The sequence below is a fragment of the Trichechus manatus genome, unplaced genomic scaffold (assembly GCF_000243295.1).
Source record: "Trichechus manatus latirostris isolate Lorelei unplaced genomic scaffold, TriManLat1.0 scaffold00069, whole genome shotgun sequence".
NCBI lineage: Eukaryota > Metazoa > Chordata > Mammalia > Sirenia > Trichechidae > Trichechus > Trichechus manatus.
Window position 1 is genome coordinate 1,923,370 of NW_004444005.1, and position 13,378 is coordinate 1,936,747.

At 54.3% G+C, this 13,378-nt stretch overlaps 1 protein-coding gene across 1 annotated transcript in view; it reads right to left on the minus strand.

Moving 5' to 3' along the window:
• The window catches only part of LRP1 (LDL receptor related protein 1), an 83,883-nt gene that overhangs the window by 37,993 nt on the left and 32,512 nt on the right, over positions 1-13,378 (minus strand). The window contains exons 14-23 of the mRNA XM_004379896.2: positions 12,333-12,534; positions 11,841-11,966; positions 8,914-9,054; positions 8,645-8,770; positions 7,977-8,093; positions 7,398-7,478; positions 5,678-5,845; positions 2,203-2,385; positions 1,576-1,776; positions 77-322 (exon numbers count right to left, since the gene is read on the minus strand). Coding sequence (XP_004379953.1) covers positions 77-322; positions 1,576-1,776; positions 2,203-2,385; positions 5,678-5,845; positions 7,398-7,478; positions 7,977-8,093; positions 8,645-8,770; positions 8,914-9,054; positions 11,841-11,966; positions 12,333-12,534 — 1,591 coding nt within the window. The remainder of the gene's footprint in view (positions 1-76; positions 323-1,575; positions 1,777-2,202; positions 2,386-5,677; positions 5,846-7,397; positions 7,479-7,976; positions 8,094-8,644; positions 8,771-8,913; positions 9,055-11,840; positions 11,967-12,332; positions 12,535-13,378) is intronic.

The window sequence follows — 13,378 nt, forward strand, 5'->3', positions numbered from 1 at the left end:
AGCCCAGGCCACAGCAGCCCAGGAGCTTGCCCTGGCCTGCCCCCAGCCTGCCCAGCCCACCTCTCCCGTGTCTCACCCAGGCTGCGGCAGCTCTCGCCGTCGGGCTCAAGGACCCAGCCCTCATAGCAGGAGCACTTGACGCTGAACTTGTTCTGGTCGCACTTCTGGCTGCACTTGAGGTGCTTGGCACAGTAGCTCTGGATCTGGCAGGTGTGGTTGTCAGGCCCCAGTTCCATGCCCAGAGGGCACGAACACACAATGCCTTCCCCAGGTGCCACCGAGCAGTTGTGGCTGCAGCCGCCATTATTCAGCGAGCACTGATCTGGGGGTGGGCAGGGGACAGGCCTGGGGTCAGGATCCAGGAGGCAGCAGGACCAGGGCCCAGGTGGGCCCCAAGCCTTGGGCAGCTGAGGCAGAACCCTGGCGCCCTGCCCTCAGCCGCTTCTTCTCCATTCTTTGCCACACCTCTGCCCTTACCCTCCCCAGGCTCCCTCAAACCCAGGGTTGGGACCCCAGCACCTTCCACCTGGGACTACCCATCCCCTCCCCCAAGGAGCAGCCCCATATCAAAGCTGCATCTCTCCTTGGTCTCCATTTCCCTGCTCCTGCTCTGGCCCATGGCTGGGGCTCAGCTCTGTGCCTTCTCTCTGGAGGTGCAGTATCCTTGGGTCGTCCCCTTTCCCAGAGCTCTGCTGATGTGGGTGTGAGCTGGGGTGGGGCTGGCGTAGGGAATGTCCCTTCCGCAGGTCCTCTGACACACCCTGGAATCTGCCAACCTGAAGAGCTGGCAGTCCTGACTGGTGACCTGTCAGCAGTTCTCCCAGGCCCGTCCCAGCCTGCCTATCTCCTCCTCTCCTTCAGAGGAACCTGATGCACTGCCTGGGCTCAGAGAAGGAGCAGCAGGAGGTAAGGCTGCTCTGCTCACCAGCCCCAGGACACACCAGGCCTCCAGCCCCACGCACTTTGTTGCTTCTGGTCTTTAATGCGCACCCTACTCCCCCCACCTTCTCACTTACTCTCCAAGTTCTGCCCATGCTTGGGAACCCAGTTAAATCCCCACCTCCTCCAGGAAGACTGCCCTGACTACATCAACACTCAGCCCTGGAGCCCCCATCTCGCAAACCTGCTCTTCACTGCTCTGGGGTGATATGGTATGAGCAGGGGTGAGGAGTCTGTGCCTGGAGGATTGGTTGCAGGGCACAGTCTCCATAGCCCTTTTTGAGCTGTGTGACTTTGCACACGTTATTTAACCTCTCTGTTCCTCAGTCTTCTCATTTGTAAGATGGAGATGCTAACAGGACCTGCCTCATAGGACTGTGGTCTGGATAAACGTTATTGTGGTGTGAAGCCCTTAGCGTGGTATCTTGACAAGGTGACTCTTTATCCATGCTGACTGCTGGTCACTGTTCTGGGTACTTGCTTCCAGGCAGCCAGAGCTGCCCTTTCCTAGTCTCAGAACAGAGCTTGCCCTGTCCCACCTGTCCAGGCCCTGGCCTAGACTCCTTACCCAGGCCTCTCCCTACTCCATTCCCCGGGGCCAGGCCATCACGGCCTCCACCCAGGCCTGGGCCTCACCGCAAAGCTCGCCCTCGTCTGAGCTGTCTCCACAGTCGTCGTTGCCATCACACAGCTTGTCGGGGGGCAGGCAGACCGAGGTGTTGTTGGCACAGGGGTGTGAGGGTGGCCTGCAGGCCAAGGACTCGCAGTTCTCCTCATCCGAGTTATCTTCACAGTCGCTGTCACCATCACACACCCACGCTTTGCTGATGCACCGAGCTGAGGGATGGGTGCAGTATGAGAGCCCAGGCCTGGGCAGTGGGGCTGTCCATGCCTTTCTTGCCAGACCCAGCAGGTTTCTCTGGTAGGGTCATGACTGCAATGCCTTGAGGTCCACTAGGAACCTTGAGGCTTTTTCTGTCAAATTCACATAGGTAATAAAGAAGGCAGGAATCTGCAGGAGGTGCTGAAGCTCAGCCCTGGTGAGGGTTTTGATTCCCAGGGTCCTTCGGGCAGGCCCTGACCCCTTGTTGGCTTCCCCCATGCATCATGGACACAAGATTCCTCTGCACTGCTGGCTGCCTCACATAATATCCCCACCCCACCCCACAGTGTCCTCTCCCTTGCCACTGCTTTCTGTTCTCAATATGGCCTCCTTCTGCCCATGTTGCCCCGCTCCAGGCTCCCTCCAATCCTCCTTTTTACCTGAGTCCTTGCAGCCAAACTTGACATTGGGGTCACAGACGTGGGTCACTCCCTCGCAGCTCTTCTCATCACTGGAGTCCATGCAGTCAGTGTCCCCATCGCAGCGCCACCGCAGGGGGATGCACAGCCCATCCAGGCGGCACTGGAACTCATCAGTGTGGCAGCCGCCAGGTGGCCTTGTGGCTGCAGGGGACGGGGGAGGACATCAGGAGGGCGAGAGACTCCACTCAGCTCTTCCTGTCTCTGCTCCCCAGCTGCCTCTCCCGCTGTGCCCAGCCCAGAGGCTCTGAGCTGAGGCAGGGACGGAAAGTTCTCTGAATCCTGCTGCTCCTCCTTGGAGGCGCTAGGTCAGTATTAGAGTCAGGGGATGTTACACCTTCCAGGACCCTGGAGATCATCTCATCTAGGCTCCCTGTTTCACAGACGAGATCTCGACTGGGAAAGTAATTTGCTAGGCCAGAGCTCAGATGCCCCCTCGCCTTCATAGCCTAGCCTCTGATTCATTCATTCACTCCACAAACACTTATTGAGTGCCTAGTGTATGCCAGGCACTATTCCAGGTGCCAGCAGTGAACAAGACAAAGTCTTTACGTTCGTTATAGTGGGGAAGGGAGACAATAAAGACATAACAAATCCAGAATGTAACTGTAGTCGTGATAAATGCTACGGAGACCAAGCCAGGTAAAGGCTAGAGAGAGATAGGGGTGATACTTTAGATAAGAAGGTCAGGGGAGGCTCTGAGCTGGAGACGTTTGAGTGGAGGCCTGAATGAAGTGAGAGTGTGCCCTCAGAGTTCTCAGGGAGCATTCCAGGCAAAGGAAACAGCCAGTGCAAAGCCTCTGAGCTAGGGCTCTGCTGGGCACATTTAAAAAATGCCCAGGAGAACCGAGTTTATCCCGGGATCAACTTTTAGCAAAATAGCAGAGTGGCACACCAAATAAAGGATTACCTGTAAGATTGGTGCACTACTTAAAAACCATCTGTACGAGACCAAAAGGTCAACAATTACTCTAAAGCAAAGATGAGGAGATAAGGGGGCAGGGAAACTAGAGTACTGGAAACAGAACAAACAGAATACATTAAAGAGAATGCTGACACCTTGTGAAAAATGTAGCTAATGTCACTGAACAATTTGTGCAGAAATTGTCAAATGGGAACCTAATTTGCTGTGTAAATTTTCACCAAAAACTCAATAAAATATTATTTAGAAAACAAACACAATAAGATACCACTCACACCCACTAGGATTAAAAAAAAAAAAAAGAAGCCCAGGAAGCTGATGCAGCTGGAGCAGACTGAACAAGGATGAGTGGCAAGAGAGCAGGTCCGAGGGGATGAGGGGCCAGATGAGGCTGGGCCCTGCAGGCCACAGACGGGCTTTGGCATTTATTCCAAGCCCTGGTGGCACAATGGTTAAGTGCTTAGCTGCTAATCAAAAGGTCAGTAGTTCCAACCCACCAGCCATTCCTTGGGAGACCGGCCATCTGCTCCTGTACAGATTACAGCCTTTGGAAACCCTATGGGGCAGTTCTACTCTATCATATAGGGTCGCTATGAGTCAGAGTTGACTCGAAGGCACACAGCAACATGCAGGGAGCCACTGCAGAGTTGAGGGCAGAGTGGGGCATGGTCTGACACATTCTGGAAGGACCGCACTGGCTGCTGAACTGCCAACTGGCTCAGGAGGCCGGGCGAGGATCAGGAGTACCACCTGGGAGGCAGAGACGAAGGAGGGAGCCCGCTCTCCCTGCCAGGAGCCTGTTCCAGCCCTCGTTTGGGGCCTGCAGTTCAGCAGTAGCTTCCAAGCTGACTTTCCTCCCTCTGGGCTCCTAGCACTACTTCCTTCCAGGGTTGTCTTCCTAAAGCATCTCCTACGTCCTATCACTTTCCAGCTCCAAATCCTATACAGGTCCCCGGTGCCCCTGACGTCAAGCCCGCCTGACTTTTTCTTCTGAGTCATGATTGCCCCCTTCCTGCACAGCATCACCCCTCACTGTCTCTGCAAGAGGCTGCCTTCTGGTCTGACCTGTCCCATCAGACCCCACTGGCACCTTGCAGGAGTGCTCAGCCCCACCCTTGAAGCATTTACTGGTGGGTTCTCCAGGCCACCCTGTCCTGCCCTTCGAAGACTCCCCCTCTTGTCCATTTATGCAGCCTACTCCCTCATCAGGGCCCAGTTCAAATCCCATCGCTTCCTGAATGGTCCCAGAACATTCTGGCTCAGGACCATAGTTAGCAATCGCTTCCTGCTCCTTTGTGCCAGGCCTCTCACGTATCTCATCTCCCCTTATGGAGGAGGAAGCCAAGGCTTGGAGGAAGTGACTTGCCCAGGTTTGCCCAGCATGTCAGAGATGGGGCAGGGGGCTCTTCTCACCACACTGTATGACCTCTGGGGCCCCCTTCCTGACCCCCAAGGTGCTATCACCTGTTCCACCTACCCGGCCGTCCTCAGAGATAGCCCTGGAGACAGTTACTGTTTCCTGAGCATCCTACGACCTCCCCGTCCTCCCTCCAGGGCTGGGCTCAGGAAGGGTGCTCAATGCTATTCAGCACCACCCCCCACACTGGGCACCTTAATTCTGTAAGGCAGAGGGGGTATGCTGCTGGTCTGTGGGCCAGGAGAGGCCTGCAGAAAGATTTTGGCCTGCAGTGTGTTTGTAATTTTTTAAAATCAATTGCCAGTGTTTACAAATTGATAGATTTTACATAACAATCTGTACTTCTGGCTTCTCTTTAAGCCAGGTCACCCCTGGGTCTGCATTCCTCCTTGGTGACAATCAGCCAGAGCTGAGACACCAGCATCGCATTGACAGGGCCGGTGCTCTCAAGTGACTCAGCCCCCACCAGCCCCCTGGCTGGTCCTCGAGGCCTCGGCACTGGGGACCCTCACAGAGCCAGCTCCTTTCTCCTTCAGGGTGTGATCGCATTCTCAGATCCCTGCTGTCAAGATCACACTGAGCATCATGCGCCGGCCCGGGGTGGGGCGGGTAGTATGTAACCAGCAGCCCGTCACCAGTCAGAGGGGGAATGGAAGGCCAAGCGGCGGTGGCTCAGCCTGGATTCTGCTCACGTGTGCCCAACCCTGTTAGCATCCTGTTGTCAAGCTACTAAGTGCTTTCCATGCGTGATCTCACTGGACCCTCACATCAACGCTGTGAAGTAGGTGCTGTTATTGTCCCCACTTTGCAGATGAAACTCACAGGGGCTCCAGGAGATGAAGGAACTTGCTCAAGGCCACCCAGATAATAAGTTGCAGAGCAGGAGCTCAAACCCAAGGCCATCCAATTGCAAAGCCTGCAATCTTAACAGTGTGGCAATGATTGGTTGATAGTCTCCCTCTCCCACAGGGCTGGGAACTCCGGAAGGATAAGAGCCATGTCTAAGTTATCTCTGGTTTCTAGATGGTGGCTGACAGACATGGGGCAACTGCATGGAGAGAGGGGCTGAGAGACCTGCCCGTGGCCCGAGCCCCCACCCTGGTTGGTGCAGTTGGCGTGCGTCTCGTCGCTGTAGTCCCCGCAGTCGTTGTCCCCGTCGCAGGTCCAGTGCTCGGGGATGCAGCGCCCACTGTTGCACTTGAACTGCGTGCTCGAGCAGGAGTGGCTGCAGCCGGCCTCGTCACTGTTGTCCCCGCAGTCATTGTCTGGAGGGCAGGGGAGAAGCGGAGGGGCGGGGAGGGACTCAGCAGAACAGCCTTCTCTGCGACCCCAGCTTGGGGCCCCCATTCCCAACTCCCCATTCCCACCCCAGCCCCCCACTGAGAAAATAACAAACAGAAAAGACACAGAAACTGCATAGACGGCAACATGCACCATGGCCCACGGGGCAGGCAGGTGGGCAGGCGGGCTCTGGGGGTCCCTCTCTGAGTCTGCCAAGGCAGGGGTGTGGGGGGACAGAAAACATTCTTTTCCCGCTTGGGGCAGGGTGTGGGAGCAGGGTTCAGCTGGCTTCTGGGGAAAGACAGGGATCAATCTCTCTGGTTTGGGAGGGAAAGATGTTGGGGAGTAGAAGACAGACCTCTTCCCCATGGGGCAGGGAAGGCTCAATCAGGGTTGCCCTGAGCTGGCTCGCAAGGGGCCCTCCCTACAACTGGGAAAGGTTGGGGCCACTTCTGGACTGACCGTGTCTGAGGCTGACTACTTTCTAGACCTCGGGGTAGGGGCTACTGGATCTCCGCCAACATTCACAGGACACCCGCTAAGGCTGTGGTTTGGCTTTCGCCTCTGGGTTGCATTTCTGCACTTTCTCCAGTTGGGTTTGCTTCTCTGTCTAACACTCTCCTCCTCCTGATGTCTTGGTCTTCTTGTCCCCACCTCTCTGCCATCTTTCCTGAGTGGTTTCTTTCCTCTGCCCTCTCTCCCTCCCACTGTTCCCTCCTCCTCTCTCTTCACACCCGAGGAGCTCTCAGGGAGGGGCTGCCTGGGGCCCTGGAAGGCGGCGAGGCCAGGCTGGGCTCTGGGGTGATGGTGCATGTGCTTCTATGCACTGACCGGCAGGCTCAGGACAGGTCTTTTCGTCAGAGCCGTCCCCACAATCCTTCTCTGAAACACAGAAACCGCCAGGGCGACCATTGGCACACAGACAAGGCAAAGATGCAGGGCAATGTGGCACTGACCCAGGACATCCTCTCACCCTCCGGCCATGGCTGGGGCCGCTGCCGTGACACGTCACAATACAACACCAGACACAACCCAAGACAGCACACAATGACCCGCTGGCCCGCACATTTGCACACTCAGCGGCTCCCCGCTTGGGGCCAGCGTCACCTGGTCCCTGGCTGACTGCCAAGGGGGCTCCTGGGTGTGGAGCCCGGAGCCTGGAGGTTGCATCAAGGACTCTAGGAGATGGGGGCTTGTGGGGAAAAGGGAGTCTGGAACTGGGCTCTCCCTGCTCTGCCCCTCAGGCCCTTCTTGCTCATCTCTCCCAGCCCCCAAGTCCCTCCCAGAGGATGGCCCCTCTGGCTCTTCTGCGGGTAGGAATGGCACTGACTGGCGATGGGCAGGGTCTCCCCTCAGTCCATCTGGGCTCCCCCATGGCATTTCTGGCTCCTCCTCTTTTTTCCCAGGCAACGCACAGGCTTCACTGTACTTGGGGGAGGCCCAGCTGGACTTTAAAACCCGTCTCCCATCCAGGGGCTGGATGCAGCTTCTAGCCGTCCACAGATTCAGGGCAGGTGGAAGCAGGCAGGCTCTTACCATTGTCACATCGCCAGTTGATGTTGATACATCTGCCATTATTGCAGGTAAACTGAGTCAGGGGGAAGCAGGTGGGATAGGCTGTTAGGGAGAAAGAGGAGCTGAGTACGGGAAGGGTGTGAGGGACACAGCTCCTCCCTCAACTTCTCAGATCCCTGCCGTCAAGATCACACTGAGCATCATGCACAGACCCGGGCGGGTGTGTAACCAGCAGCCCATCACCAGTCAGACGGGGAATGGAAGGCTAAGCGGCGGTGGCTCAACCTGGACTCTGCTCACGAGTGCCCAGCCCTGTTAGCATCCTGCTGGCAACCTACTAGTTATCATACGTAGGCCTCGTGCTAAGTGCTTTCCGTGCGTGATCTCACTGGACCCTCACATCAACGCTGTGAAGTAGGTGCTGTTATTGTCCCCACTTTGCAGATAAAACTCACAGAGGCTCCAGGAGATGAAGGAACTTGCTCAAGGCCACCCAGATAATAAGTTGCAGGGTCTTTCCAGCCCCACCGGCCACAGGGCATATTCTCATGGGCTCCCCCTCCCCTGTGCCAGCCTGGCCTTCCTGCCGTCCCCTCTTACCACATGAGGCTGACTCATCAGAGCGGTCCCCACAGTCATCATCCAGGTCACATGTCCAGGAGATGGGGATGCAGCGGCCGCTGGCACAGGAAAACTGGTTGGGTGGGCAGGTGCGAGCTGGGAGATAGGGGCGGCATGAGTCTCTGAGTCTCAGAGTCCTGTCCCTCTCTCTTTCTTTCCAGTCTTATCCTTCTATGCCTATCAGTCTTCCCAAGGGTCTTAAAACCATCTGCATGGGCTCACACTGGATGCTTTACCCCTTCTCTCTCATGGGAACTCTGGAAGCCTCCAAGGAGAAGATCCACCCCTCTTCACTCCTCATCTCCAACCTAGAGCTGTGATCTCACCGCATTTTCAGTGCTCCCCAGCCAACCCTGTCCTCTTTGGGGAGGGGGAGAGTAGGCCTTTCCCTCCTTCTTAGGGCTCCGTCCCCTCTCTGCTCTGAGCTCGCCCCTTCCTTCCTCTTTATCTCCCTCCCTTCCTTCCTTCCCTACTGCCCTGAGTTTGCTCTTTCCTTCCTTCCTTCCTTCCCTATTTCCCTCTCTTCCCCTTTCCTGGGATTCCTTGTCTTCTTCCTGTGTCCCTGTCTTCCTGGACGTGGCTTCCCCACTTATCCCTGCCTCCCTGGCAGAGGGGTGCCCAGTGTTGTCCACCCCCTCCTTCAACACCTGAGCAAGTGGCATTGGACTCATCTTCACTGTTCCCACAGTCATTGTCCCCGTCACAGAGCCAGCGGTTGGGGATGCACCGGTTGTTCTCGCACTTGAATCGGTCTGAGGGGCAGGTGTGCTGATCTGGGGAGGGGGCAGGTCAGGGTCAGTGAGAGGGTGGCCCCAGTTCTCTGCCCAGGGACAGGCACTCAAAAAGCAGAGCTGGGCAGAGGCCCCACTCTGGCCCCCTAGGCCTGCTGCCCAGCAGGGAGGGGTGGGTGACTCACGGCAGAGGGCCGGGGCCTCGTCACTGTTGTCCAGGCAGTCGTTGTCCCCATCACACTTCCAACGCTCCTGGATGCAGCGGCTGTTGGCACAGGCAAACTCGCCCGGCTGGCACTGGGGTGGGGGCACGTAGGATGGGTTCGCTGTGGGAACCACAGGGGTACGAGGAGGAAGTCAGACCCAGGTTATGGGATAGGTGCTCAGCCCCTATATTTTCGTCACTACCAAGCAGACCTTTCCCCACCCCTGCCTGCCCCTTGGAAGACATCTCTGAGACCCCCAAGGCCCCACCCGAGTGCCGGGCCTCTTTCTTCCACAGATGCATCAACTCCATCAGCAGGAGTGAAGACAGGCCCTAGAGCTCCATGGGTGCCATCACTTCTGTCCCCCAACACTCATGACTGCACCACACCATCTGCCGGAGACCGTCAGCAGTAGAATCACTATGTCCTTAGTGTTCACATCAGTGGACCCTACAGCTCTGCACACCCTCTTTGAGCCCATCTCCCACCTCTCTAATCCCTGAACCTCTCCAGAGTTCCCATGGTGGCTGTTTCTCTCCATAGTCCATGGACCACGGGGGTTGGTGTGTATCTTCCTGACTATTCTCCCTACTTTCTAAAAAATCAGTGTTGATGTTTACGTTTTCAGACTATGTTGTTGTTTGCCATCAAGTCGATTCTGACTCACAGGGACCCTACAGGACAGTGTAGAATTGCCCCATAGGGTTTCCAAGGCTGTAACCTTTATGGGAGCAGACTGCCACATCTTTCTCCCAAAGAATGGTTGGTGGGTTTGAACCACAGACCTTTTGGTTAGCATCTGAGTGCTTGACCGTTGCACCACCGGGGTTCCTTTATCAGACTATACCAACCCCTATTCTATGGGCCCCCGGCCACTCCCCATCATTCCTGGAGAGTTTTTAGCACCTGGCTCGCTGTCACCCTTCAAAATCATTCCTGGTTTAATTCTTGGTGATTTCAACATCCACATAGATGATCCTTCCACTACCCTAGCCCCTCAGTTCCTTGCCCCACCGCCACCAATGCTCATGCCCTCCACCTGACCTTAGTCACTCACTTCCATGGCCACATGCTAAGGCCCCACTGACCCCTTTTCAGTTCTGTGAATCTATCCTAAGGAAACCATCCAGAATATGGGAAGGTGCGAAAATGGGAGAAATAGCAGAGGGGGTGATTAAGAGATGGGCTCTGCAAAGAAGAATGAAGAACACCAAAGACACAAGGAAAGTATTAGCCCAGGAGACAGAAAGGGTCACATAAACCAGAGACTCCATTAGTCTGAGACCAGAAGAACTAGATGGTGCCTGGCTATCACCAATGACCGCCCTGACAGGGAACACAACAGAGAGTCCCTGACGGAGCAGGAGAAACGTGGGGTGCAGAACTCAAATTCTAGTAAAAAGATCAGACTTAATGTTCTGACTGAGACTGGAGGGACCCCAGAAGACATGGCCCTCAGACTCTCTGTTAGCCCAAACCTAAAACCATTCTCAAAGCCAACTTTTCAGACAAAGATTAGACTGGATTATAAGATATAAAATGATACTCGTGAAGAGCGTGCTTCTTAGCTTAAGCAGATACATGAGACTAAATGGGCAGCTCCTGTCCGGAGGTGAGATGAGAAGGCAGAAAGGGACAGGAGCTGGTTGAATGGACACCGGAAAATCTGAGGTGGAAAGGAGGAGTGTGCTGTCACGGTATAGGGAAAGCAACTAGGATCACATAACAATGTGTGTATAAATTTTTGTATGAGAAACTAACTTGAACTGTAAACTTTCACTTAAAGCACAATAAAAAATATATAACAGGAAAAAAGAGGTGGGCTCCGGGTCAGACTTCCCAGGTTCACGTCTCTGTTCTAACTTTAGGCCTCAATTTCTTCATCTGTAAAATGAAGATAATAAAAATACTTCCCCAACAGGGTTGTTGTAAGGAGTAAATAAGTTACTGCACCAGAAATGCTTCTAAGGGTGCCTAGCACATAGTCTGCGTTCAGAAAATGTGATTATAACAAAAAACTGGAAACAAATATCCAACAGTAGAGAAATGGTTGAGTAAATTCTGGAACATTTACTAAATGAAATATATTTCAGTCATTAAAAATGCTGCTTACATATTCATGACACATCTTCAAGTGAAAAAAAGCAGGGAACAGAACATTGTGCGCGACTCAATCCCATTTATGTAAAATTAAATGCATAGAGAAATGTTTGGGAGGATGTTCCCCAAAATGGTAACAGTGGTTATCTACGGGTGGAGGGATTTGGGGTGATTTGTACTTTCCACTTTATATTTTTTATACTGTTTACTTATTTATTTTTACAGTATGCATGACCCATTTTTATTAAAAACAAGACTATAAACGATGCTACGGTAACCTGGGAAATGCTTGATGCATACAGACTGAGAAAGGGAGAACATGTTACATACGGTATGATTATAGCTCTGTAAAAAACAACATCACCTACCTCAGGGCAAAAGTTGGAGTTGAATTTACCACCGGACTAGCAATATAGTGGTGTCTGCTGGTGAGATTTGGGCTTTTTTTCCTCTTCTCTAACTTCCAATGTTTTTGAACTATTGTTATATTACTCTAATAATGGGAAATGACCTTAAAAGAAGTAAGAACTATTTTCCTCCTTACGTGGCTGTCCTGTCCCTTGCTCCGTCTCCTCTAGTCTTCATGTCCTCATGAGCCATGCCCCTCCAGTCCCCAGTCCCCAGTCCTCCTCAAAGCCCCTCTGAGCCCCTGAGCTTTCTCTCACTCCTGTCCCCCACTTCCTCTTGCCCCACAGGGCCCATCCTCACCTCCTCAGTCTTGGACCCTGGGGCCTCCCCTGCCCTCCCTGTGGCTTCCTCCCACTGGGCTCTGCTCCCTGCCTCACCCACCCGAGTGGCCCTCATACCCAAGCAAGTGACGCCGTCTGCGTCTAGCACCTGGTCCTCAGCACAGGCACACTGGCGGCTCCCGGGGGTGGCCAGGCACAGGCTGCTGCAGCCGCCATTGTTCACTCGGCATTTGTTGGTGCCCACTACAGGGGAGAGGCCATAGAGAGAAGTAAGGGGAGATGGGGAAGAAGGATCAGTTGTGGCAGGGTCAGGAAAGGCCAGAGAGGGGAGATGAAGGGACAGGGGAAGAGAAACATGAACATAAGCAGAAGGGGGGGAAACAGAGAGAGGAAGAAGAGCATGTTAACAAAGAGGAGACACAGACACTGGGCTGGAAGCGAGACAGGACTGGCCTGAGGGCCTCTCTTCTCCAGACCTGCCAGTCAAAGGCCAGGATCCCTGGGGAGCACCTTTACCCCCACAAAGGAGCCCCAAGTCCAGACCTAGGCCCCACCTCCCATCTAAGCCCCATCCTGCCCCCAGCCCCAGCCCCAGCCCCAAGGGGGTACCTTGCTGCTGCTGGGCATCATACATGCGGATCTCAAAGATGGGGGGCCGCTCGCTGCGCAGGAGGGTGACGGTGGGGGGCGCACCTCCTGTCCCCCGTTCCAAGCGGTAGACACTGCCACTCCGGTACTCGGTCCAGAAGAGGTAGTTGCCATGGTGACACAGGCCAAAGGCATGGTTAAGTTCAGGACCCTCGTACACAATCTAGAAACGGAGGAGATGCTACTAAGGAACTGGGGGACACATGGGTGCCTGAGGGAGGCCTGGCGGGATTGCTGTTGTGAACATTTGTCTATGTCCCAGGTGTGGGTCTTGCTTCCCGTTAGCCTGGAGTCCCAAGGGTGATAGCTTTGCACACAGCAAGATGCTCCCTGGGTGCCTGACTCTGAACCCAGCCTCTGATGCAGCAAGGATGCTGATTGTGTGGTTGCTCATTCAAATTCATTCACATCCCCCAACACAAAAACGCACACACACACACTCATACACTCACAGTACTGAGCAGACAGCCAAAATTCATCCATTCATTTCTTCATCCAATAAACATTTACCAGGATCTATTAAGGGCCAGGAGTGTCCCTGGCTGGTGTACACTGTTTGCACTCTGTGACCAACGGAAAGGTTGGCGGTTTGAACCCACCTAGTGGTGCCACAAAGAAAGGCCTGGCAATCTGCTTCCATAAAGATTACAGCCAAGAAAACCCTATGGAACAGTTCTACTCTGTAATACATGGGGTTGCCCTGAGCTGGGAGCCAACTCAATGGCAGCTAACAACAGCGACATTAAGGGCCAGGAGTCCCTGGGTAGTGTAAACGGTTAACGTGCTTGGTTGCTCACCTAAAGGCTAGAGGATTGAGTCCACCTGGAGGCACTTTAGAAGAAAGCCCTCGTAATCTACTTCTGAAAAATTAGCCATTGAAAGTCCTGTGGAGCACAGTTCTACGCTGACACACATGGGGTCACCATGAGTCAGAGTTAACTCAGCAGCAACTGGTTAATAAGGGTCAAGCTGAAGTCAGCACTGAAATGAAAAAGACAAGGTCCCTA